This window comes from Coenobita brevimanus, chromosome 61, assembly GCF_032717465.1.
Source record: "Coenobita brevimanus isolate Jiangsu-jjx chromosome 61, ASM3271746v2, whole genome shotgun sequence".
Taxonomy (NCBI): domain Eukaryota; kingdom Metazoa; phylum Arthropoda; class Malacostraca; order Decapoda; family Coenobitidae; genus Coenobita; species Coenobita brevimanus.
This window is the reverse complement of record NC_137014.1, coordinates 36,985,911-37,012,780: the sequence shown is the minus strand read 5'-3', so window position 1 is coordinate 37,012,780 and position 26,870 is coordinate 36,985,911. Positions and strand designations below refer to the sequence as shown.

At 41.2% G+C, this 26,870-nt stretch overlaps 1 protein-coding gene across 6 annotated transcripts in view; it reads right to left on the bottom strand.

The window, feature by feature from the left end:
- fbp (fructose-1,6-bisphosphatase) overlaps window positions 1–26,870 on the bottom strand; it is a 37,796-nt gene that overhangs the window by 3,563 nt on the left and 7,363 nt on the right. For 5 of the 6 annotated variants that reach the window (XM_080275326.1, XM_080275327.1, XM_080275325.1 and 2 more), the window contains 5 exons: window positions 8,634–8,778; window positions 5,823–5,929; window positions 3,138–3,282; window positions 2,388–2,516; window positions 1,417–1,530 (listed from right to left, as the gene is read on the bottom strand). In XM_080275326.1, the coding sequence (XP_080131452.1) occupies window positions 1,417–1,530; window positions 2,388–2,516; window positions 3,138–3,282; window positions 5,823–5,929; window positions 8,634–8,778 (640 nt within the window). Of the gene's footprint in view, window positions 1–1,416; window positions 1,531–2,387; window positions 2,517–3,137; window positions 3,283–5,822; window positions 5,930–8,633; window positions 8,779–26,657 lie in introns of all 6 variants that reach the window. The other variant, XM_080275328.1, reaches the window with a different exon arrangement.

Here is a 26,870-nt window from a genome sequence, read left to right as displayed (position 1 = left end):
AAACGGTGGACTTGCAAAGGTTTTTGAGCTTACAGAATCCGCCCCCTGGTGTCTGTCCAGCCTTTGTGGATAGATAGGTTATATGACTACCAAGAATATCACCTAGGGGAGGTAACAGTGATAACCTGGATTATCTAGTGGCCTTGTATCCCAATGCAGTGGAAAAACAACCTGCTACTGGGTCAAAAACCTAAGTTATAGAGATAAGCACTGCAGCTAAGCACCTCATTGTTTCTGCCACCACCATAAGTTCCATCTATCTATCTATTGCCAGACGCCTCAATCCCGTTTAGGGTAGCCACAAACAAATTGCCTCCACATTGCCCTGTCCCCCACCATTTCACTGCCCTGCTCCCAACTCACACCCCCCTCTCTCATATACCTCTCCACCCCATCCCTCCATCTCATCCTTGGCTTCCACCCCACTCACATACACTCTCTTTGTCAGTCTTTCACCCTCCATCCTCTCCACATGGCCAAACCACCTCAGTGTGTTCCTCATAACGCTTCCTATCACATCCACATCCACACCACAACGGTCCTTTATAAACCTCATTCGTCAGCCTGTCTGTCCACGTGACTCCACAGGCTCCTCTTAAATAACTCATTTCCACTGCTCTCACTCTTGACTTGTGTCCTTCCAACAACGTCCAAGCTTCACTTCCATACGTTAGAGTTGGTATCACAATACTGTCATGTAGTAACTTTTTCACTTCCATGCTCACTTCCCTGTTTCTTATCACTGCTTTCAAAGAACCAGCAACCTTTCTTCCCTGCTGTACCCTTTCAAGCACTTCACCCTCCAAACCTCCATCCTTACTCATCACACTACCCAAGTACTTAAACGTGCTCACATTTTCCAATTCCTCACCATCCAACCTCGCTGTACATTCACTGACTTCACCTCTCTCAAAGACCATCACTTTACTCTTCCCTACATTCACCTTTAGATTCCATTTCTTACACACTCTCCCAAACTCATCCACCAAACCTTGCAGCTCCCCTTCGTCTTCACTCAACAACACAGTATCATCTGCAAACAACAGTACAGGGAGTTTCCAAACACTATCCTCTCTCACCAGGGCCACTCCAACATCCACTACCCTACCTTGTACCTCTTTTATTACCCCATCCACATACAGATTGAACAACCATGGAGACATGACACATCCCTGTTTCAACCCAACCTTCAAAGAGAAAAATTCACTTAGTTCACCATCCACACGCACTGCAGCCTTAGCACCATCATACATACTCTTCACAGCATTCAACAACTTCCCATTTACTCCATATATTCTTAATACTTTCCACAATCCTTGTCTAACCACCCTACTAAAGTTAACCACACAAAATGTGATTTGGCAGTTTTTTAATAATTTCTGAATCTCATGGTAATTACTGTACTTGTTCTCTCACCTTGCCCTTTGGTGCATCAGATGTGGCAGGGTACATAAAGATGCCACCATATTTTATCGTTCGGTGGACATCTGCCACCATTGATCCAATGTATCGGGCCCCAGCCTTTTTAGCCTGGAAAAAACGTCATGGGTTAAACAAATAACAATCATTTTTATTGAAACTCTTACCAGGAAATGATTGATATGTAAATGAGTTTATAGTATTTATATTTTACAAAAGATGTTCATTTGAATCCTTACATTAAGATTTAGCGATAATGCTCTACTACTAACTATGATTGTGGAATGTAGGACATGGACATACCATATAGTACAGTACTGCATTACTGACTTGCAATAATCTCTTCATAATAAAGTGAGATATTGGTTATCCGACATTAATTGGAAATATGGCTTCCCAGATTGGCAGTTTTTCTGGATTGGCAAAGTTTACTTAAAACTATGGAATCACATGGAGAATAACAAGTATGAGCAGTATACAGTAGTACTATAACAGGTAGCTCATATTACAATACAGAATTTTACCTTCTCAAAACCACATTAAACCTATGATAAGTTGCACATCTAGGAGTCAGTCCTTACCAAGAAATGTATTTCATGAAAACCACAGTAGGGATTTCCTATATGAAGAACTTATATCAGTAGCACTGGAAATATAATGCATAGTAATGGGAATCAGGGACATCAAAGTACTGGTATGTGTATTAGCACTTTCACTGCCAAGCTCCTTGTGAAATCCTGTGTGCTGCACACCATGTTGTCATGGATTTTTGTCTTTTGATTTCGAAATTTTTGGTATATAAGGGATATTACACTGTAGGGTTATTATATTCTTTATAAAATCTGATTTCTCAGAAGTGTATTAACCTACAAAGTTCTGGATTATTCTATTTCAGATAATAACCTGGCAATTCCTATAGCATACTGTAAAACTGGTAGAGGTTGTTACAGCAACTGATAGTTACATACCTTCTTGCCTTGGACATACTCTGCAATGGCAGGGTCCCACAAGTTGGCATATCCCTCATTCAAGCTGTAGATCTTGCCTTTGTCCTTGATTTGCATGTTGGGGTCCGTCAACACAAATTCTCCAATGCTCTGTAGGAAAGGGTTTTAGCAGTTAATGAACAGATTCTGTCATCTGAAATGAAAATAAGAGAAATCAAAAGATCACAGTGTTTCTAATTTAACTGAGGTGAACATTACTCAACATACAGTATATAGAAACAAGATACTGATGCAAAAATACATTTTCAGAGTTCAGTATCAAGATTATTTTTACAGTCAACTCCAAGCAATCCCCACATCTCTCCCTTACAGCTCACCCTAGTCCACACATATAGCACACTTCAAGACTTCCACAACTCTTCACATCTAACTTCATCCAGCATCTCAATGCATGTAGAGAGGTGTATGTTATGTAGGAAGACTACTGGGCCTTGAGAGCAGGCTGTGAAGCCTATGCCCAGAGTCGGACACACACACACACAAAAAACCCATCCAGCATCTCAATGCATTTTGTAGGTCACCCTAATCCATTGCATTAGCTTGTAACCCTGTCATATCACCTCCTGTCACTCCCATTAATGTATCTCGCAAAATCTTAGCATCATTTCGAAAATCATCAAGAGGGAGAGAGTATATAAAAAACTGAGCATCATTTAGAAAATCATGAAAAGAAAGTCAAGAGGGAGAGAGAGAGATACACTCGTCACTCACAGGATCAAGCATGAAGCCATTAACACCATTGCCAGTGGAGATGACCATCATGGTTGCTGAACCATAGAGGGCATACCCGGCTGCCACAATCTTGTTCCCTGGCTGCAGAGCATCATTCACATTTGGCTCAGTAGTAGTAGTCTTCCTGAAAGTGAACTTAGTTTGACAGTTGAATTTCAATTTGATCATTCTAAGGTTAAAAAAAAAAAAAGAGAGGGGGGTCAATCCGACACGCTCTGAACAATGTTGTTTACTCAGTTGAACAAAACATAGTCTTCATCATCTCCAACACCTTGCTTCCTCATGACAATCCTTGGACAAGGGATGGACAAGAGAGAACCACCTCCAGGTTACACAGAATAAAAATGCTGTTTTGAACTCTTGGGGGCCAAGGTGTTTCCATCACATAAATAATATCACATCATTTACAGGTTAGTAGCCAGAACAAATTCCTATAATGTCCCATGTGGTCTTTAGGGGTCAACTGTAATACCCGGTACTGTAGGCTTTAACCATCTTTGGGCAGGGTATTTTATTTTCCTGAATCAATTGCTGCAAAAAACATATTCTAAAGTGTCCCAGCTGTTCTTTAGAGGTTGACAAGGTTAAAGAATACATTCCAACAAAGAAATATATTTTTTTCATAAATGCTTGAAGCCCTCACTTGACGTCAGAAATGGACTCCCGTGGGAGATGTATGCTGATGATTGGTGTTGATTGCAGAGAATGAAAGGGAGGCAGAGGAAAGATTTAGGGAGTGGAGAGATGGCATGGGACACAAGGGCTTAAGAGTATCATCATCACCACCTAATCCTGTGATGCTCCATGAGGAGCATAGGGGCCCTGGGCTAGGCAAGTTGGTCCTGACATTTAAGATGAGAGTGATCAGCTTCACTCGTCCCTGAGTGGCATTACGAGAGCAATAAACCTCAACCACCCCTTGGATATAAACCTGCACAGGCTCAATCCAAGTGGAGTGCCTTAATTGCCCACTAAACCACCAGGCACCGTAATTTGGTTATAGTTACCACCCAGCACAGTAAATGGTTTCCTGGTGTACAGGGCTTAAGAGTAAATGCAGATAAAACGAATGCGATGGTATCTAGGGCTGTGGTGGCAGTACTGTCAAAGAAGAAGGAGAGTGGCCATGCGTGATTTGTTACAAGGGCGTTGGAAGTAATTCCATCTTGTGCAGTGTCTGTGATAAGTGGGTGCATAAGAGATGTATTAGAGTTAGACTGCAAGATAATGCTGATTTCATGTGTGTGATGTGTCGGGGAAAGCAGGTTGAGATTGTCAGGCATGAAAGGACTGAACTTGCTGGCAAGTCTCTTGAGTGTATGGAAGAGTTTTGTTATTTGGGAGACATTTAATGTGCTGGAGGTGGGGCTAGAGCTACCTCTGTGGCTAGAGTGAGGAGTGGTTAGAAGAGTTTTGGGGAGCTGTTGCCTCTCCTGACATTTAAAGGGCTCTCCCTCTGTGCTATGGGACCTCTGTATGCAGCATGTGTTAGAACTGTAATGCTGTATGGTAGTGAGACCTGGGCTGTAAAGAAAGAAGATATTTGCAGGCTCAAATGTACAGAAATGACAATGATTAGGTGGATGTGCAGTGTGTCCCTGAGTGTGAGGCCTGGGGGGAGCTAGGTTTACAAGGGAAGAGTTGAGGGGTAGGATGGGACTGTAGTGTACTGGTGGTGTGATGAGGAGAGGTAGATTGAGATGGTTTGGATATCTGAAGAGGATCGGGGATAATAATTGCATGCAGAAAGTGAGAAGCGTTACTGTTGGGGGTAGGGTGGTGAAAGGCAGACCAAAAAAGACTTGGGATGAGGTCATTGTGTGTGACCTCAGGGATAAGGGACTGAATAGGGAAGCTGCCAGAGATCGAGCAGCAAGGAAAGCCGCCATTAGGTGACCAAGGCTGACGCATGCAAGCATGTTGGAGCCTTGAAAAATGAAATGAATAAGTAATTAAGGTACTGACTTTAGTGGTAATAGGAAAGCAAATGTGCGCTTAAGACTGAACAGGAAGATTGAAGGTACAAAATTAATCTCTCATATTACAATAATGAAAATGTCCTCCAATACAGGTAAAATTATGCAAACAGAATTATGAGTTACACTATTGTTGTACTAAAGGGCTACACAAATAATTCATTAAATACACTAAGCAAGAATTTGGTTAGGATACTGTTGCAAAATACATAACTGCATGTGAGGCATAAGCTCACAGATATTCAAATCTAAAAGCAGTTGGTTCAGTTTAAAAGCATACACAAGACTATTATACAAGGTCCAGTGATAATCAAAGTAAATAAAGGATTGCCAGCAGTCTAATGTATTAGTACAAACTGGCACAAACTTAAATGCAGCACAAGCAGTATATGAGCCTAAGCACTGTATAATGCAACTGCTGTCTCACTTGGGGCAACGTACAGTTCTGTATAATACCACCGACTTTAAGTCCCCAATAAAGGAGCTCTCATATGATGGTGAAGTTCAAAGACATGAAAACTGCAACTTCAGTTTTATAATGTAAACTAACATAATACTGTATTGTACCTGTATTGCATGCTGCAGGAATTTATTTTATTTTTAGTTGTTCTTCAATGTGAAGGGAAGCTATTTCCACTTTATAGTGAAGAGTATGCTGAAAGGGTCTGTAAGCTTTAATATAACAAACCTGTAAATGGAGAAAATTGAACCAATAGACACCAGACAGTCAATATTGGAGGAGCCATCCAGGGGGTCAAAGCATACCACGTACTTGCCTTGGCGGTCATTCTCCACCTGGAAATCATATAACATAGATTAGCCTGAATTCACTTAAGTTCCACACACTGAACAAAGCTATCACCCACTGGGCAAAACTGTAGCTGCTTGCTGTGACATCATTGGCCTCTAAGTATTGACTCCTGCCACCCCCTTGCATGGCATGACATCACACCATGCCTTCCTGCTTCCTTGCTTTGTGTGTGCTAATACTTTTGTTTTTTTTTATTTATTTATTTATTTTTTTTAAGCTGCACACCAGCTACCTGCTACCCGATTATGCAATCGGTAATCATCTCAAACCTATTTACGTTTACATTATTATCTATTACTGATGATCAAGAATTTTAGGAACATTTACACTGCATATGTTACATTTGGGATGGGGATGGGGGCAGTTATAACAAGTTCATTGGTTAAAAGGGAAACTTTGGCATGGAGGCTGGGACAATATAAACATTTTTACCCCCTTTTTTTTTTTTTTAATGCAAGAAAGAAGGAACCAAAGCCTGTGAGCCCGCAATTATTGTCCCTTCCAAGAGAAAAAAAGAAATACAAGAGAGTGCCAAATTCAAGACCAGATCATTTCGAGATGCCTGGACACACTGCGTTTGAAAGACTGGAGATCATAGGAAGCTGGAAATACAGACAGAGGGAGACAGTTCCAGAGTTGACCTGTTGCACAAATGAAGGACTGGGAGTAACGGTTAACTCTTGCATTAGAGAGTTGGACAGAAAAGGGATGAGAGTTTGCTGCTAGATGGGTGCTATGTGCCCATCGTGGAGGTGGAGGAATGCATGCAGACAGTTCAGAGGAGCAGTAACCATTGACATAGTGATAGAAAAGAGATAAAGATGCAACAGTGCGACGAAGAGACAGAGGTTGAAGGGAGTCAGTAAGAGAAGAAGAGTTAATGAGACAAAAAGCCTTTGAGCTGTATGTGGGGAGCCTCCCCACACATGAGAGTTGTACTCCACACAGGGGTAGATAAAACCCCTAAATAGAGTCAACAATTGTGCAGGGGTAAAGAAGGAATGGAGTTGGCTTAGCACACCTAATCTCTTGAAGCAGATTTTACAAGAGATGTAATACGATTTTTCCAAGATAAGTCCCGAGTAAATGAAACCCGAAGCATGTTCAAGGGTGATGCAGGAGTAAGCTGAATATTATTAAACATTAGTGAGTATACCTGTGGAAGATTTTGTTGGGTTGATAGGTGTAAAAACTGAGTCTCTGATGCATTAAAAACAACCAGATTATTTTTACCCCAGTCAGAGATATGAGCCAAGTCAGATATTAAGTGTGCCATATCCTCATCCCTTGTTTGTTGAAGTAACTGCTGTTTCTATAATTTTCAATAACATGAAGTGAGATTGGGATCGAACTGTCGCGTTGTGGATGAACTGATGACAATATAATGCCACACTGAACATTATCATGACAATGCATTACAGAGGCTAGCTTGCACATACTTAATGGGCACAAAGTTTTTTATATACACATTTGATGGGTACTGAATCAGTATATCATGAATATAGTACAGTTTACCATATTCAGAAAGAAGAATGTAGGGTAGTTACAATAATAAGGAAAGAGGAACTGTGGGAATGTAGCAGGAAAACCAGAGAATGGAGGTGAACGTGGTAAGTTGAGGAATATACTGTCAGTGAGGGTCAAGGAATATGCATAGGTGTGGTGGATGGAATGGATGGGGATGATGATAGATACAAAGAGATAGTGAGGTTAGTTCTGGGAAGTTATAGGACAGGGATCCCCCCCCCCCCAACATATCAAGACTGGGCAGGAGACTGGTTGTGTTCTCTGAGGCCTTGCAGTTCTTGTTTCATGGCAGGTCAAGAGATGGGTCATTGTATGCCACATCTTTCACTTGCCATCCTACCAGATTAGGTTTAGCTTACCCAATGCACTTTGTAACCTAAGAATCTCATACAGTGTGGTGTACTGGCAATAGGAAAGGTAACAATGTCAATTTATGGGTGGTATCTGAACTACCAGTACGGTAATACAACAAACTTGATTCATAGTAATAACTCCTCAGTGAGATTCAAACCTACTTTGGCAGAATTATTAGCCCAGCATTGATCACTTGTGTGAGGGGAGGGCGAGGAGAAGTAAACAGACAGATGATTATAATCAACAGAAGGGAAATGGAAAATGGATGGCGCATTGGGGAAGGCAAAGAAGTTAACATGGAATTACAAGGAGGGGGGGGGGGAGAAGAAGGAAGTGGAAAGTGGTAACTGAATGGAGATGCATGTGGGAGGGAGGAAACTGGACAGAGGTAATGCACTAAGGCAAAAAGAATGAAACGGCTGAGTGGAATGGAATGGAAGGATGACTGGGGGGTGTGGAGGAGAGGGAGGACACAGATGTAAAGTTATGCATAATTAATCTGAGTTGCCAGTATTATCTCCCAGCTCTTCATAGCAACAATCAGGAGTCAAAATGATGGTAGATAAAACCTGATTAACGTCACCACACTCCAGTTCACTGCATATAATTTGCACTTATAACTGTATAATGTACAAGTCACTGATATTAGCCCTCTTCAACACATTTTTTTCTTTTCCAGTATTACTAACGTACACAACTATAAGCTTACTGATTTTTTTTTTTTAATTATGAAAATAACATCCATGAACTCTTCACTAATCTGATTGTAATGAGACAATCTAAATCTATATTTCCTGTTAAACTCACCTCAATGACTGTCTTATTCTCTTCTGAAACCATGAGGCACGTTGCGTAGGAAGAGCTGAGCATGTTGATGAAGAGGTCATTAGCCAGCACGTCCAACTTCTTCACTTCCTCTCCCTGCACATTCACATCACCCGCCATCCCGTATCTGTTAAACATTTGAATTTATAGCGTACATATTTAACCCAACTACCCTATACTATTTTTACACTAACTTGGTCCAGATTTTTGTCCTTTTGCTGCTTCTTTCACATAGCTCAATTGCAGAAAAATACAATGCCACAGTTTTACACCCTTTTCATAGCTCCTCTTGTAACTAACACCACATTTTATTGTTAATCAATTGTTAAGGCTCAACAGTCTAAAACATGGCATTTCTCCATATATTGCCTCAGCTAAACTTCGCCAGCATGAGGAAAGTTAGTCACGCTATCACTCTCCCTTCGAGAAAGTCCGGCCTTCCTTGAACATAACCAGATAGATTAATTAGTCAAGACCATGGGAGATAATTGTTACAGTAGTACTGTACTGTATATTCGAATCACCGTCACCATTCCTTGAATCAGAAGTCTAATAAGTAACTTACAGTAGTTTCTTGCATCAGTAACCCATATCAAATTACAGTATAAAAAAAATGGACTGCTTTAATATATATATATATATATATATATATATATAATTAGAGAGAGAGTTGCGGTTGTAGACTCAAGGAACCATTAATGTAGAAGCACACTGCGCCTTAACATACAACAGTGAACCCGCGTGACTCAGACATCTATAAGCTGCGGAGTTTTCTTGCTCATCGTGGTGTTTAGGGGGAAATGAAGGTAGGCAATGATTTTGTGTGATGTAGGCTATACAGTTGCCAAGAGATGCTACAATGAGACAATCCATTTCGACCCAGCGGGTCATGAATGGAAACACGATCGGTAAACCAAGGTAAGAGTGCCTGTATGTTTTTACAAGAGCATTTCAGCAATGACCATCTCAAGTAGGAATCACCCAAAGCCACATGCTGGCACAGATACGCCACATGCATCAAGACTATGCAACAACAGTCTGGGGGTAGGGGGGTTTCAAGAATACTCCCCCAGTATCCCTGCTTGTCGTAAAAGGCGACTAAAAGGGTTGGCGGAGGGTTAGTGCCCCTCCCCGGAAAACAACTAACTAAAGAAACAAACAAGAAGCCTCGGACAAGGACTGACCAAACGTTGACGACCCAGGACCGGACAAAGGACTTGGTAATGTGTACATGGAATGTAAGAGGAGCGAATGATGAGGTGAAAGAGAGAGAGATTGTCCAGGTGCTTGAGGATGCGAAAGTGGATGTATGTGGAATAACTGAAACAAAATGGAGAGGAGAAAGTGTGAGAGAATGGGAGTATGGATGGGGTATATGTGCAGGAGTAGATGAGAATGAGAGGGCAAAGGAAGGAGTGTGTATAGTTGTGAGTAAAAGATGGAAGAAGAGCATAAGACAGTATGGATCAGTTGGGTCAAGGATTGTGTGGGTAAAGTTGAAAGTTGGAATACAAATGTGGGGGATTGTGTGTGTGTATGCGCCAACGCAAGATCGTGCTAGAAGAGTGAGAGAAGAGTTCTGGACAAATGTGGAAGTGTGCATGGAAAAGTTTGGAAGGAATGAGAGAGTGTTTTTGATTGGTGATATGAATGGTAAAGTTGGTAATGTGAAGGTGGATGGAATAGTTGGTGAGTGGGGTGTGCCTGCTGAGATAGATGAGAATGGGAGTGCGTTAGTGGACATTTGTGCTGGGAGGGGGTTGGTGATAGCCAATACCCTCTTCAGGCATAAAATGATCCACAGGTATACATGGCGAGTGATGAGAAGGGTGGGTGGTGAACTGAGTGAAAGGAAGGCAATGATTGATTATGTGTGTGTGGATGAAAGGATGCGAAGATGTGTAAAGGATGCAAGAGTGTATAGAGGTTGGGGGAGTGGACTTTCTGACCACTACTTGGTGGTGGCCAGAATCAATGTCCAATTAGAATGGAGGAATAGAAGAAGGGAAAGACGAGAGGAAGGAGTAGTTGCAAGGAGAGTGGAAAGGTTACAAGAGGATGAGAAAAAGGCAGAGTATAAGAGAGAAGTGGAGGAACGATTGGGCAAATATGAACTGGAGCAGATGGGAGACGTGGAAGGTGTGTGTAAGATATTTACAGAAGAAATATGTGCAGCATGTGATGTGGTGTGTGGAAGGAAGAGAAGACGGAGGGGGTGCAAGGAACAGCGTGGTGGACAGAAGAGGTGAAACAGGCTGTGGCACAAAGAAGAAAGCATACAATGAATGGTTGAGAAATAGGGGCGTGGAAGAAGTTGAGAGGCGGAAGAGAGAGTTATATGTGGAAAGGAAGAGAGAGGTGAAGATATTAGTAAGAGAGAGTAAGAAGAGAGTGGATGAGGAATTTGGAAGGAATTTGAGTGTAAAGTGGAGGGACTGTAAGAAAATGTTCTGGAGAGAAGTGAAAAGAGTAAGACAGGGTGGAAATGAAGTTAGCAGGGGAGTGAAAGATAAAAATGGTAGATTACTAGTGGAGAAGGGAGAAAAAGTGAGCAGATGGAGAGAACACTTTAAGGAATTGTTGAACGTAGAGGATGGAAGTAATGCGAGTATAAGTGGCTGGGGAATGGCTGGGAGAAGGAGGGAGGTGAGAAGACAGGAAGAAATTAGTAGGATAGAAGTTGTGGAAGCAATGAAGAAAGTTAAATCGGGGAAAGCCCCAGGAATTGATGGAGTGTGTGGTGAAATGCTGAAGCATGGGGGAGAGATAGTAGTAGAATGGATGTGGAAGATGTGCAGATTGGCCTGGGAGGAAGGTAGAGTCCCGGAGGATTGGAAGTCAGGTATAATTATTCCCTTGTACAAAGGAAAAGGGGAAAAAGAAGTGTGTGGTAACCATAGGGGCATTTGTCTTCTTAGTATAATAGGAAAAGTGTATGGTAGGATACTTATAGACAGAGTAAGAGAAAGAACAGAGAAATTAGTTGGAGAAGAACAGGGAGGCTTTAGGAAGGGAAGAGGTTGTGTAGATCAGATATTCATTCTTAGATCTTTAGTGGAAAAGTTTCTAGAGAAGGGAAAGAAGTTGTATGCGGCTTTCATGGATTTGGAGAAAGCATATGACAGGGTGGATAGACAAGGATTGTGGAAAGTGTTAAGAATATATGGAGTAGATGGGAAGTTGTTGAATGCTGTGAAGAGTATGTACGATGGTGCGAAGGCTGCAGTGCGTGTGGATGGTGAACTAAGTGAATTTTTCTCTTTGAAAGTTGGTTTGAAACAGGGATGTGTCATGTCTCCATGGTTGTTCAATCTGTACATGGATGGGGTAATAAAAGAGGTACAAGGTAGGGTAGTGGATGTTGGAGTGGCCCTGGTGAGAGAGGATAGTGTTTGGAAACTCCCTGTACTGTTGTTTGCAGATGATACTGTGTTGTTGAGTGAAGACGAAGGGGAGCTGCAAGGCTTGGTGGATGAGTTTGAGAGAGTGTGTAAGAAACGGAACCTAAAGGTGAATGTAGGGAAGAGTAAAGTGATGGTCTTTGAGAGAGGTGAAGTCAGTGAATGTACAGCGAGGTTGGATGGTGAGGAATTGGAAAATGTGAGTACGTTTAAGTATTTGGGTAGTGTGATGAGTAAGGATGGAGGTTTGGAGGGTGAAGTGCTTGAAAGGGTACAGCAGGGAAGAAAGGTTGCTGGTTCCTTGAAAGCAGTAATAGGAAACAGGGAAGTGAGCATGGAAGTAAAAGTTACTACATGACAGTATTGTGATACCAACTCTAACGTACGGAAGTGAAGCTTGGACATTGTTGGAAGGACACAAGTCAAGAGTGAGAGCAGTGGAAATGAGTTATTTAAGAGGAGCCTGTGGAGTCACGTGGAGAGACAGGCTGACGAATGAGGATATAAAGGAACGTTGTGGTGTGGATGTGGATGTGATAGGAAGCGTTGTGAGGAACACACTGAGGTGGTTTGGCCATGTGGAGAGGATGGAGGGTGAAAGACTGACAAAGAGAGTGTATGTGAGTGAGGTGGAGGGTGGAAGAGGGAGGGGGAGACCGAGGATGAGATGGAGGGATGGGGTGGAGAGGTATATGAGAGAGGGGGGTGTGAGTTGGGAGCAGGGCAGTGAAATGGCGGGGGACAGGGCGACTTGGAGGCGGTTTGTTTGTGGCCACCCCAAGCGGGATTGAGGCGTCAGGCAATAGATAGATAGATAGATAGTGAAGAAATCTCTGCATCAGACTACATGCAAATTTTGGTACGACATTTGTTACTGAAGAGACCACAGACCAAGGCCAATAGACTCTGGGCCCTGCCACAGACTTAATTAAAATTTCTTTAAAAAACACTGCAACTCATTTTTTAACAAGTTAAGCTTCCCCGAAGGAGACATTCTGGTAATTTACCCTTCATGACTCCAAAGGCAACTTCACTGTAAACCCCCCCCCCCCCCGTTATCAGTAGCGAAACCCAACCTAATTCGATTTCATATTAAAAAATTATAAAATATATATATATATATATATATATATATATATATATATATATATATATGGCGCCGTTACATGTAAATATTAGCGGAGCAGCTGCATAATAACTGATGGTGGTAGTATGGTATATCTTATTCCCAGTAATGTAATCTCTAGGGCGTTATTGTGGTTAAAAAACAAAATGGGAGATAGAGATTGTTACTAAAACTCCCTCTTTTTTTTTTTTTTTTTTTTTTTTAAAATTAAATATCAAATCAGTAAAAAATGCTTTACAAAATATATTTGCTTTTATCACTGGCAAGTTTAATTTGTAACCAGTTCAACTTAGTGACGGGAGGTTTCCTTGTGGTGAGTGAAATCGTTTGGGATCGTTAGTTACCACCAAGGGCTAAAGAGAGAGTAGATTAGGGCTGCAGTCCTTGATCCATCACCACCAGTCATCACGACCACCTAAATACCACCATCACCTTCCATTCACCAGCACTACCATCATGATCCTCCTCCCAGAAAAAGATCCGTTTAGAAGTTACTGTACCACTTAGGCAGTGATGCATTGTAAAGTTCTTAGGGGTGTATTCCAATTTTTAAAAATACATAAAACAAACATCTTACTGACACTGATATTTAGCCCACTGGCTGGGTCCGTCAGAATGAGCGGAGTCATACACGGGTGGTAAGTGGTTAAAAACTATCTGGGGAAAGAATTGTAGTTTACCCTTACCATACGTGTCGGGACAAGTCGAGCCCTGGGCCCCTAAGATGATGGGGAAAGAAAAACATGAAAGTGGATGTAGTTGAGTTCCGATTAAAAAAAAAAAAAAAAAAAAGGCCTTGATACATTACTACGGGCACTACAAGAGTTCATCATGGTGTTACCGCTCACATTAACGTTGGTATAGATGTGGCAGATTAATTGGCGTTTGGAATGAGACGGTAAAGTAAGGTAAGGTGAAATCAGACGTCATGAGGCGCTTAGCCGCGGTACTCATCTCCGTAACAAAGGCATTTGAGTGTGGGGGAGTTATTCACCCATTATCTTGATATAAAAGGCCACTACATCAACCAGGTCACCATAGTTTTCTCCCATAGGTGTTACCCTAGGTACTAATTTGACCTGGCGACCCACAAAAAGTGGGTGGAATAAGCTAAGACTGGAACCGTAAAAGAATTAATTTGGGTTTCCGGGTTGAGTAAGAAACAGATTTGTGAAAAGCAGTGGCATTGGGTAAGGAGGGGGGGCACAGGGGCGGTTGCCCCGGGCGCAGAATTCTTAGGGGCGCAAAATTTCACACACAAAAAAAAAGTAGTGATAATAAATAAAAAATAGCACGCCCCCCCATAAAGAAAATCTCCCAATGTTCGAACATTCTCCACAGTTTTTTCAACATGACGGGGCCATAAAACGTTGCCACGTAACATATACATTATTTTTCTCGCTAATTACATCCATACTGTCCTTCATGTGATCCTTATCGATGAATTACATAATGCCTATTAATAGAATGATTTTCCGTTTTAAGATACCGGTAATATTCCATGACTTGCATAAAAAATCATAATTAAAAAAAGCATAATTACACCGAGTTGCAAGGGCGCCTACTGTAGATAGCTTCACACCTCCCCTACCCGCCTCGTTTCCGTGATGTGTGACACTGATACGTTGCGTAATATTTAAAATCCACCTCACGCCTAAAGTAATTCTTAAAATGCATATATGTATAGATTTTCTACTCAGAATGACATTCTTTCGCCTCTACAAATATTTACAGAAACTCGTTACGCGTTGTATTTATGAACATGCTGTGGCCTCCATTATTTGCATGTGGCGACAATCCGATCGCTAAATTAAGGTCTGTCGAAATCTTGAAATACATTCACCATGTAATTCATCATTCATTCATCATCCAATCCTACGTTGCCCCATGAGGAGCGTAGAAGCCCAGGGCTAGGCAAGATGGTCCTGACAAGATGAGTGACCAGCCTCACTCATCCTTGAGTGGCATTATATGAGCAATAAACCCCAACCACCCCTTGGATATAAACCTACACAGGCTCAATCAGATTGGAGCGCCGTAATTACCTACTAAACCACCAGGCGCCAAAATTTGGTTATATGGTTACTACCCTGCGTAGTAAATGGTTTCCTGGTGTACAGGAAAGTTACCATTTGGCTTGTCACTCTTGAAGTCGCCCACAGGCAGAAGAGGAAAGAATGAAGGAAAGACAGAAGAGGGAGTGTAAAGTCACCCGTAGGCAGAAGGACGAGGAAAGAATGAAGGAAAGAAAGGCAGAAGAGGATGGACGGAAAGAAGGATGAAGGAGAGGAGAGGGCAGGCATCCGAGAGCAGCACTACATCGAGTGTGTGGATGGTGACCGCCCCCACCTAACACATAAATGTTCTGCCAATTTAGTGTCGCAACACCAACACAGAGTAAAACATGATGCTGTAGCCAGTGTGTTCGTGTGCCAATAAGAGTTCTATCGTTTGGTGAATTTTGTATTGTGGCGTGTCTTTTTTTTTTTTTTTTTTTTTTTTTTTTTTGCTGACGCGGTAGTCATTTCTTATTCTTCGTTCTTGTTTCAGCTATGCAATATATCTATCAGTCCATCTGTTGCCAGATGCCTCAATCCCGTAAGGGGTGGCCACAAACAAATCGTCTCCATGTCGCCCTATCCCCCGCCATTTCATTGCCCTGCTCCCGGCTCACACCCCCCTCTCATATACCTCTCCATTTCATCCCTTCATCTCATCCTTGGCCTCCCTCACCCTCTCCCCCCTCCTCCACTTCTAACATACACTCTCCTCGTCAGTCTCTCACTCACCATCCTCTCCACATGTCCAAACCACCTCAGTGTGTTTCTCCTACGCGCTCTCTCTCTCTCTCTCTCTCTCTCTCTCCGATTTTTAATGGTTTAAACATTATGAAAGTGAAAAAAATGGTTATACAGTGAAATATTTTCTTAAAATACATGTGCTCAGGGGGTAAGGAGTTCAGTACTGGACTGGTGGAAGGGACTCAGGTCAACGGGTATTAGGGGGCGCAATACTTTCCTTGCCCCGGGCGCTGGCAACCCACGCTATGCCACTGGTGAAACGTGGATTCAGGAAGTTGATTAAATGAACTTTAGAAGTGTGTGTTTAGTTGGTATGGTAAAAGAATGGATATGAATAGGTGAGTGAAATGGGTATACTGTAGTACCGTATTATGTGGGTGAGTTTAAGGATAGGATAAGGAATAGAAGGCCGGAAAGATGACTCAATAGGACTACGGAATGTGTGAAAAAGCTGGGTCCAGGTATCTGTATGGAAGTTGAGGAATATATATATATATATATATATATATATATATATATATATATATATATATATATATATATTGTTACGGAACAGAGAAAGATAACGTACACTTTAAGTGAGAATGGTAAGAGTCACTACTGTCCCGTAAAGTTCCAGGTTCAAAACAAAAGAGTTAGGTAAAATTACAGGTTAAAGTTTAATGCACAAACTAACAACAAAACATTCAGAACTCATAAGGATAATGTAATGGCAAATAAACAGGTTAAATATATGGTTAACTGCAATAGCCTCTATTAACACGAAATTAGCAAGAGTAAATTTATCTAAGTCAGCCCTGATAAAATGAGATACCAGATAATACTCAGTGAATGCAAGATAAATTATTACAGATACAAACTATTATCAAAAATGACTGACATAAAACCCAACATTAATCACAAAGACCTCACTAGGCCTAAGAACTAACCCTATGCTACACAGCACAAGAAAAAATACAACAGTTATACTCAAATTACACACAGCTGCTAGATGTTTGGAGATTTCTTGAGCACTCACAATAATAATATCTGTACAGGGGAGGACAGAGATGTGAACAAAATGAGGAGCAGATCTAAGTGGCCATGATGCAGAGACTGAGCTCATTATATAGGGGCCAGGAGAGCTTGATACAACTTGTAAGAAGGACGCGCAAATGAAGCCATGGGGACAAAAAGCTGAAAATCCCGCTCTGAATAACAGAGAGAACGACTTACTCTACTATAACGGTAGAAGGGGGGGGACTGAGGCAGAACACGCTCGTGATCAAACATGCAGCATACTGAGTGTTAAAATTACACAAAGGATGATGAAATCATAGGCTATGTAACACCTCCCCACAAAGAAAAAAGAAATTTACAAAGGAAATTTCTTATTACTCTAAAACAATCTGTCTAAAGTCTAGATAAGCAATCTGCAATAACATTTTCTTTCCCCTTGACATGTTGTATGTCTAATGAATACTCCTGAAGAAGTAGACTCCATCTTGTCAATCTCTGATTTTTATCTTTAAACTTACTAAGGAATTTCAGTGGGTTATGATCGGTATAAATGACTATGGGGTCAAAACCAGAACACAAATAAAATGAAAAATGCTGTAAACCCAAAATCAAGGCCAAAAGCTCTTTCTCAATAGTGGAGTAGTTCTTTTGAGGTGGAGTGAACTTCTTACTGTAATAAGATACAGGATGTTCAATACCCTGATCATCCTCTTGCAGCAAAACAGCCCCAGCTCCTGTATCACTTGCATCAACAGCCATCTCAAAAGGCTTAGCAAAATTTGGAGTAGCGAGCACTGGCTGACTTAATAGAATAGCTTTAAGTTTGTTGAAAGAGGATTCACAGTTATCGGTCCAGACAAATTTAACTCCCTTTTTCAGTAGGTCTGTAAGTGGTGATACAAGAATAGAAAAGTTAAGAACAAATCTCCTGTAATAACCTACCATTCCCAAAAATCTTTGTAGCTCCTTCCTACTTTTAGGTCTGGGAAGATCACTTATAACCTGAACCTTAGCTCCTGGTGGTGCAACATGTCCATCACCAATTACAGACCCAAGGTACTGAACTTTAGCTTGACCAAACTCACACTTTAATAAATTAGCTACAAGATTAGCATGAACCAAACGGTCAAGAAATTTACTGACATGGCATAGATGATCTTTCCAGTTGTCACTGAAGATTAATACATCATCAATATAAACAACACACCCTGCCAAACCCTCTGTTACAACATTCATGAGCTTCTGAAATGTGGCTGGTGCATTCTTCATACCATATGGCATTACTGAACATGCAAAAGTCTTTCCTAGTGTTACAAAACATGAGATCTCCCTAGCACGTTCAGTCATAGGTACTTGCCAGTATCCCTTTAACAAATCAAACTTACTTATGTACCTAGCCTTTCCGATCTTGTCTATGCAATCTTCCACGCGAGGGAGAGGGTAAGTGTCTGTTTTGGTGATCTGATTAACACGTCTGTAGTCGATGCAAAGCCGCTGTGACCCACCTGGCTTAGGGACTAGAGTGACAGGAGAACTCCACTCGCTCTGACAGGGCTCAATCATCTTGTGGTCCAACAGGTAGCCAAGCTCCTTCTCGATGAGAGGAACTTTCACTGGGTTCACACAGTAAGGAGGCAATTTAATTGGCTTTGCGTCTCCAACATCGACATCATGCATCAACACAGTGGTTCTTCCTGGAGTGGCACGGAACACTTGCGGGTACTCCTGCAGTAATGCCGAAAACTCCTGCCTTTCCTTGGGAGGTAGATGAGAAAGCTTAGTCTGGAGATCATTCATGATATCAGGATTCTTCCCCAAACTATCACTCAGGCTCATACTGCATGGGAGAGCTTCACTTGCAGACTCGGGTGGAACAGCTACAGTGCAGACTGGATTATTTTCGTCCCGCCTGTGATATAACTTTAGCATGTTGATGTGACATAGTTGCTTGCTCTTTCTACGATCTGGTGTGGCGATGACATAGCTGACATCACTGAGTTTCTTCTCCACGAAATAAGGGCCACTAAACTTGGCTTGAAGAGGTTGCCCATGAACTGGTAGCAGAATCAAAACCTGATCTCCTGGCTGAAAGTGGCGTAACCTGGACTTCTTATCATACCAAGTCTTCATCTTCTCCTGAGCAGCTCCTAAATTCTCTCTCGCCAGCTGTAAAGCAGTGGACAGCCGTTCTTTGAACTTCATCACATACTCCAGCAGGTTGACGTCATCTTCCTCCGACAGCCAGCATTCCTTGAGTAACTTAAGGGGTCCTCTTACTTCATGGCCAAACAGTAGTTCAAAAGGTGAGAAGCCCAGTGATTCATTTGGAGATTCTCTTGCGGCAAACACAACGAATGGAAGACCTTTATCCCAGTCTTTCTGATGTTCCAAACAGTATTTCTTGAGCATCGATTTGAGTGTTTGATGATATCTCTCCAACGCTCCTTGGGTCTGGGGATGGTAAGCTGAAGACGTGATCTGGGTGATGCCCAACTCTTTCAGAGACTGCTTGAAAACATTTGACATAAAATTACTTCCCCGGTCTGACTGTACCTCCTTGGGCAGACCAAACTTTGTGAAGAACCCTAGCATTTCCTTAACTACGTTCTTTGCTGAGATATTTCTAAGTGGAATGGCTTCAGGATAACGAGTAGCCATATCAATCATGGTCAACACATAAGAAAATCCTGAAGAAGTCTTAGGAAGAGGGCCCACAATATCCACCAACACACGGGTGAAAGGCGCCTCAAAAGGAGGAATGGGAACTAGAGGTGCAACCTTTTCGGTCTGATTACACTTCCCCACAACTTGACAGGTGTGACAAGACTTACAATACCAGGAAACATCCCTGAAGATACCTGGCCAGTAGAAGTGTTTCAAAATGCGTGCCACAGTCTTCTTCCTCACTCCAAGGTGTCCTGCCAAACTGGAATCATGAGCCACTCGAATGATATCCTGCCTACAAACACGAGGGATGACTACTTGATGTACAACCTCCCATTCACAGTCGGCTGATGCTGCTGGGGGTCTCCACTTCCTCATAAGTACTCCTGACTTTACATAATAACAAGTAGAAGCACCGGCTGACTCTTCTTCACTGTAAGCAGAGTTAGCTAGACCTTTCAACTCAGGGTCAGCAACCTGCAACTCAACCAACTCTTGACGAGACAAATTATCAACACTACGGGGTACTGCCTCATCTGGTGAGTGGTCCAAATTAGCAAGAAAAGTGTCAGCTAGGATAACATCATCATCATCATTATCCTCTAAATCACCAGTAACTTTAAACTTAGCCCTAGTGACAGCACATGCAGGGAACACATCAGGGACATCACAATCCTGGGCCGCAGCCACTGGCTCACTAGACAACTGAGGAGCTGGACACACTTGACTTCCACCAATATCATTTCCAAGTAAGAAAGTTACACCTGACATTGGGAGTGTCTCAACCAACCCAACCATAACGGAACCATTAACAAAACAAGACTCTAAATTCACTCTGCACAGAGGGACAGAGAAGTAATTATTCCCTACACCTTGTAAGATTACAGTTTCATCAGAGGACTTAACATTAGAGCCTAGAACACTGGTCAGCATAAGGGATTGGCAAGCACCTGTATCACGATATATTTTAACTGATTTCCTGTCATTACTGTCCAGAGGACTGACAAAACCATCAGACAGGAAATTAGCACATGAACTCTTAAGAGTGTCACCCACGTTACTGCTCAAAAGAGGAGCTCCATCATGAGAATTTAAGTTACCCCTCAAAGCAGGTTCAGTTAACTCAGTTAAAGAATTCTGGGAACTCTCAAGAGTGGACACTAGACCAATTGACTGAATATTTAAAGACTCCTTTTTGTTCATATCACGCTGTCTCCTGAAACATCTCTCCGTAGTATGACCAAGCTTACTACAATAAGTACATTTACTTTTCTGAAATCTAGAGGTGAAGCTGGTATTTACTTCCTGAGAAACATCATCCTTATTCTCTTTCCTGTTACCTGTACTCTGAGTAGAGGCAACGTACTTACTCTCAGCTTTCCCTTTTTCTCTAGAATATCTCTTGTGAGTGAGAACATACTCATCAGCTAAAACTGCAGCATCAGACAAATTATCTATTCTTTTCTCATCAAGATATAGGCTTACATCTTTACTAATACACCTTTTGAAATCCTCCAGCAAAATCATCTGCTTAAATTTACCAAAATCAGAATCCACATTCTTAGAATTTAACCACTGCTCTAACAGATCTTCTTTGATTTTTGCATACTCAACATGGGATTGCTTATCTTGCTTGTAAGTTGTCCTAAATTTTACTCTATAGGCTTCAGGAACAAGCTCATAGGCCTTAAGAATCAAGCTCTTAACTACATCATAATTATCAGATTGATCCTGAGGCAAAGATGCATAAGTTACTTGAGCTTTACCGGTGAGAACAGTTTGAAGGAGTACTGGCCAATACTTTTTTGGCCAATTAAAACCTGTAGCTACCCTCTCAAACAACTGAAAATACTTTGTTAAATCAGATTCATTAAAAGGAGGGACAAGTTTAACATTTTTAGCCACATCAGAATCATCAGAGCTAGATGATCCAGTTCCACCTTGTTTCATGCGATACTCATGGTCTGCCTGAATCCTAGCAAGTTCAACTTGTGCCTGTATCTGTGCCTCCTGAATCCGAGCCTGAGATTCCGCCTCCTTAGCCTGAGACTCAGCCTCCTTAGCACATGCTTGAAATTCAGCCTCCTTTACACGAGACTCCGCCTCCTTAGCCTGAGCCTCCTGCAGGGCTAGCTGTAACTTAGCTAATTCAATCTGCGTTTGCTCATTTGGAGGAGTTACATTAAACAATTAAACAAGCTTTCATTAATCATGGCAACAATTTGATCTTTAGACTGATGAGAGCGAACAACAAATCCCAATTGTTGAGCAACAATCTTAAGTTCATTCTTTGTTCTGTTTTCTACATCACACACTGTTTGCACATTTGACAAAAAATCTTTGGCTTCATCAAGTGTAGAAATAGTAGCCATCATGAATAAATCACAGTCACAAAATATCGAGCAATATCCTTATGATAATATCCTGAATATCCTGATATGAGGTCGCCAAATTTATGTTACGGAACAGAGAAAGATAACGTACACTTTAAGTGAGAATGCTAAGAGTCACTACTGTCCCGTAAAGTTCCAGGTTCAAAACAATAGAGTTAGGTAAAATTACAGGTTAAAGTTTAATGCACAAACTAACAACAAAACATTCAGAACTCATAAGGATAATGTAATGGCAAATAAACAGGTTAAATATATGGTTAACTGCAATAGCCTCTATTAACACGAAATTAGCAAGAGTAAATTTATCTAAGTCAGCCCTGATAAAATGAGATACCAGATAATACTCAGTGAATGCAAGATGAATTACTACAGATACAAACTATTATAAAAAATGACTGACATAAAACCCAACATTAATCACAAAGACCTCACTAGGCCTAAGAACTAACCCTATGCTACACAGCACAAGAAAAAATACAACAGTTATACTCAAATTACACACAGCTGCTAGATGTTTGGAGATTTCTTGAGCACTCACAATAATAATATCTGTACAGGGGAGGACAGAGATGTGAACAAAATGAGGAGCAGATCTAAGTGGCCATGATGCAGAGACTGAGCTCATTATATAGGGGCCAGGAGAGCTTGATACAACTTGTAAGAAGGACATGCAAATGAAGCCATGGGGACAAAAAGCTGAAAATCCCGCTCTGAATAACAGAGAGAACGACTTACTCTACTATAACGGTAGAAGGGGGGGACTGAGGCAGAACACGCTCGTGATCAAACATGTAGCATACTGAGCGTTAAAATTACACAAAGGATGATGAAATCATAGGCTATGTAACAATATATATATATATATATATATATATATATATATATATATATATATATATATATATATATATATACTTAAAATCATATAAATGGAGTGACTTACTTCCGGCTTCAGTGTACACAAATGTCTTGAAAGTTGAAGGGTATAAGATAGTTCTGAGGTCCGTTACGGTACTCCCAGTTTTTGTATAACCTCCCCGCCTTCCGTGCAGTCTACTGTATATGTATTCTCATTATGGTATCTCGTTTTCCCTGATGGGATTAGGCAGCTACGGTATACATTACCCTTGACTACGAAGATGTCTATTTTAAGTTATGTTTGATGTTACCAGGCGATTTAATTCAGATTTGGAGAGACTTCGAACTGGAGGGGTTAGATAATTATAAGGGTAGTCTTCATTAACCTCTTAACTATTCATAACCGAGTATACTAGCCTAATTATAATGAAAAAATACTTCAACGAAGTGGAGGTTATACATACGGATGTTAATATACGCGTATATGAAACCATTTGATGGACAGGACAAGATCAAGACATACGGCTGAGTAAAGATATTAACGTCCCTAATCTGTACCTCGTCCACCGACCCCAGTTGGCTTTGTGATAACAGCACGGTTACAGATAAGAAGCTGTTATCAGTCTATCAGAAACTGTCCGAAATAAAATCTCAAGCTCCGTTTGCAAGACCTATGCTACATGCACAGAATTGTATGCTGTATTTGTATTTATCCAATATTTAAAATTATTACAAATAGAAACGCAACGCTTGAAAGACTGGAAAACGTCGGCAGGAGTGACAAACTGAGGATGGCTATCAGACATATAGGCTACAGTTATGTAACTTACAGCATCTGCTAGTATAATGCCAACTCGGGCACGATAACTTGTAAATGGAGCAGAATGTGCGGTATTGAGAATTCACAAATAATCTGTGTTGCTTACCTGCCAACTCTTCCGCTACTATGAACCTCTGGGTATTTTCATGGTCTACATTTGGGTAGTTTATTCAATCAGTGAGAAGCCTGAAACATTCAGTGCGTTGTATGGGGAAATAATGCCAGTAGCCTGTCCTGTATAATGGTGGATAAGAGGGAAATGATGTAATTTAACAGACCAGGAAGTCGTAAATATACAGCAGACTGTCAATGGGATGGGATGAAATTTTTGTTATTTGTCCCTGCTAGATATTAGATGTCTATTGGAAACTTATCTCCCTCGTCCCTCTCAGGTGTCATAGGTATATTTACCTATAACAATGAAGTTGGACGGAGGTTATGCATTCACCCGTGATTGTTTAGGCACGATATTTAAAAAAAAAAAAAAAAAAAGACCCAATTTTAATAAAATTCGGTGGGTGAGTTGATTAGATTCTGACGTGAATTCAGATCTGACTATATATATATATATAATGTATATATATATATATATAATGTATATATATATATATATATATATATATATATATATATATATATATATATATCCGCTTTATAAATGCATTTCAGTCACATACCTCCGCTAATACCAATACACCAGTCCTGTATGAGACAGCTCTATCATGTATTCAATATGGACGGTGGGTGTTAGCGCCGAAGTGGTGACATGTAGAGGTGTATGTTATGTAGGAGGACTGCTGGGCCTTGATAGCAGGCTGTGAAGCCTATGCCCAGAGTCGGACAAAAAAAAAAAAAAAAAAAGTGATTCGTCGCCCATTCAGGAACAGTGAGGCTTCTGCAGAGAGAGAGAGAGAGATCGGAAGTGGGGTGGGGGGGGATGATAGACAGTGGATGTGGATTTTGCGTCAAGCGTCCATTTCTTGAATGATTTAAAATATATATTTCGAAACTGACGAACTTCGGTTATGATCAAATACCGTCGTCGTTGTGCCCCCCCCCCCCACTTTCCACTAAACTTGAATAATGTACGTCACAGTGAATATACCCTATTCACTATGGAGGAGGATCAGTATAGATTTATATCATACAAATATGTAAATGCAGTTAAAAAAAAGTTTGATCAGAAAGTTGGATCTCATGTAGACTTAAACGTGAAGTCCATAAATCACCATAAATACGCCTTTCCGTGTAATTAAAATGAGATAATGTGTTGAAGTACATGAACTCTACTGTGTATTCAGACCCAGGGTTCACCACCGAAATACTAGTGGTTAATCGCGGTACGGTATTATTGTGATTAAAGACAAATACCAAGCCCTCGTCTCCATGGCAACAGTCAAGGTCATGAGGCCAATGATCCTCGGTGGATGAGGAGAAAGTGTGAAGCAGTGTTTTAGTCTCACATTTACCAGTTTTACCCAATAAAATCTAGCTGCATAACTGGGTAAATGTTATAACATACGTGATAAATAGAGAAATCACAGTAGAGTCTGGTAGTTAAGCAAATTTAGTAGACTGAACTGAAAGTAAACTGACGTCAAAATGCATTACGGTGCTTTTACCATACTTAGGCTGCACTATTGCAGTTTGTACTGTTTTACTGCAAGTGCAACGCACAGTATATCTCTGGCTGAAGTAGGAATAAATATCACGTATATTCTAGTTTATCGGAATTGCAAAGTACGGACTAGCGTACAATTAATCAGTACACAAATTTCATAATTCTCTTGCCAAGCTTACTTTGCCCAAAGTCTAGGTAACAGTAACAACTAGGGTTCTGTGGACTTCAGCCAACCCCTACGCAGCCCGTACTCTGTTGGAGCATAATGGAGCACCTCGAAATGGTACTGCGGCTGTTAGGTACTGATTTTTTTTTACTTATATCGAATAAGAGATTATCAGTACAAGGTTCTATTCTTTCTATCAACTTTATCGATACTGATATGTATTGCAAGGTAATAAACTATATAATAATACAGCATTATAATATGGGTGACTGGCGTGCTCATGCATCTGGCATCAAACTGCCACTCCCAACTAAACTGTACTCTGACTGGCTGACAAGACGAGAACGATGCGTCCCGATTGGTCGAGGGAGAGGTGTGTCCTCTACGCCTACGCCCCCTGATGTATTTTCCGGGGTAACAGCGAAATGCAGTAGGCTTTGCATGAAGGGAGTATATACAAGTTATTAATTAACGAACAAACAGTTTGATATAGTTGCATTGTAGGGAACGATTACTAAACTGAATGAACCTAAGTCACTGAACATCAAATTTCTCGAAGTAAATAATTTCAATCCACGAGAACTAAAAATATTAAAACACTGAAAGAATTAAGCTCAAAATATGATGGCAAACGTGGCAAGCAGCGGTTGCCAAGGCGACTAGGGTACAGTGATTACCTCCCGGCTGTGGACATCAAACCTTTTAACTCTACGTCCCTTATATAATACCAAACTAGCTAACCTTCTGCACTGCAGTAGATCAGCGGAATATGTCCCGCTGAACCATGGGAACTACATGGGCGACCGGAGTACAAAATATGGTGGGCTAAATGTGACGCACGAGTGATTCTACTGCAAATAAAAGAATTCTAATGCTCGTACAGTTGGGCGGAAGGTTGCATCGGGGTTGACCCCTTGGGGGTTGATCAAGTGATGGTTATTTTGTGGGATAATTCGTGACAGATTTGTATAATTAACAGTCCATTACCTTAAGCCACTGCACACAGTGCTGTCAACGTGGCAGGTGTGGACGTAGGGACACCTGTTGAATTCCCTCCCCGTATACAACCTTACCTCCCTCGCCTCTCATTTTTTCTGAAATTTGTTATAAGAATAGGCATACAATTATTTCCGCAATGTATGGGATATAAAACTCACAGTTTTGCTATGCCAGCTTTCCTGACCGCAGAGGAGATAGCCTTCACAGCAGTCTGGATGCTAACCAAGAGTTGCGTGAGATCACCAGTGGCTTCAGGAACTTTCTTTTGTTCAGCTAATGTGAACCGAGTCAGCGTCATCGAGTTGGTATCGATTGCTTGCCCGGTGGACGTCATGGTGAATTTAAGGTGAACCTGAACAAGCTAAACTCGC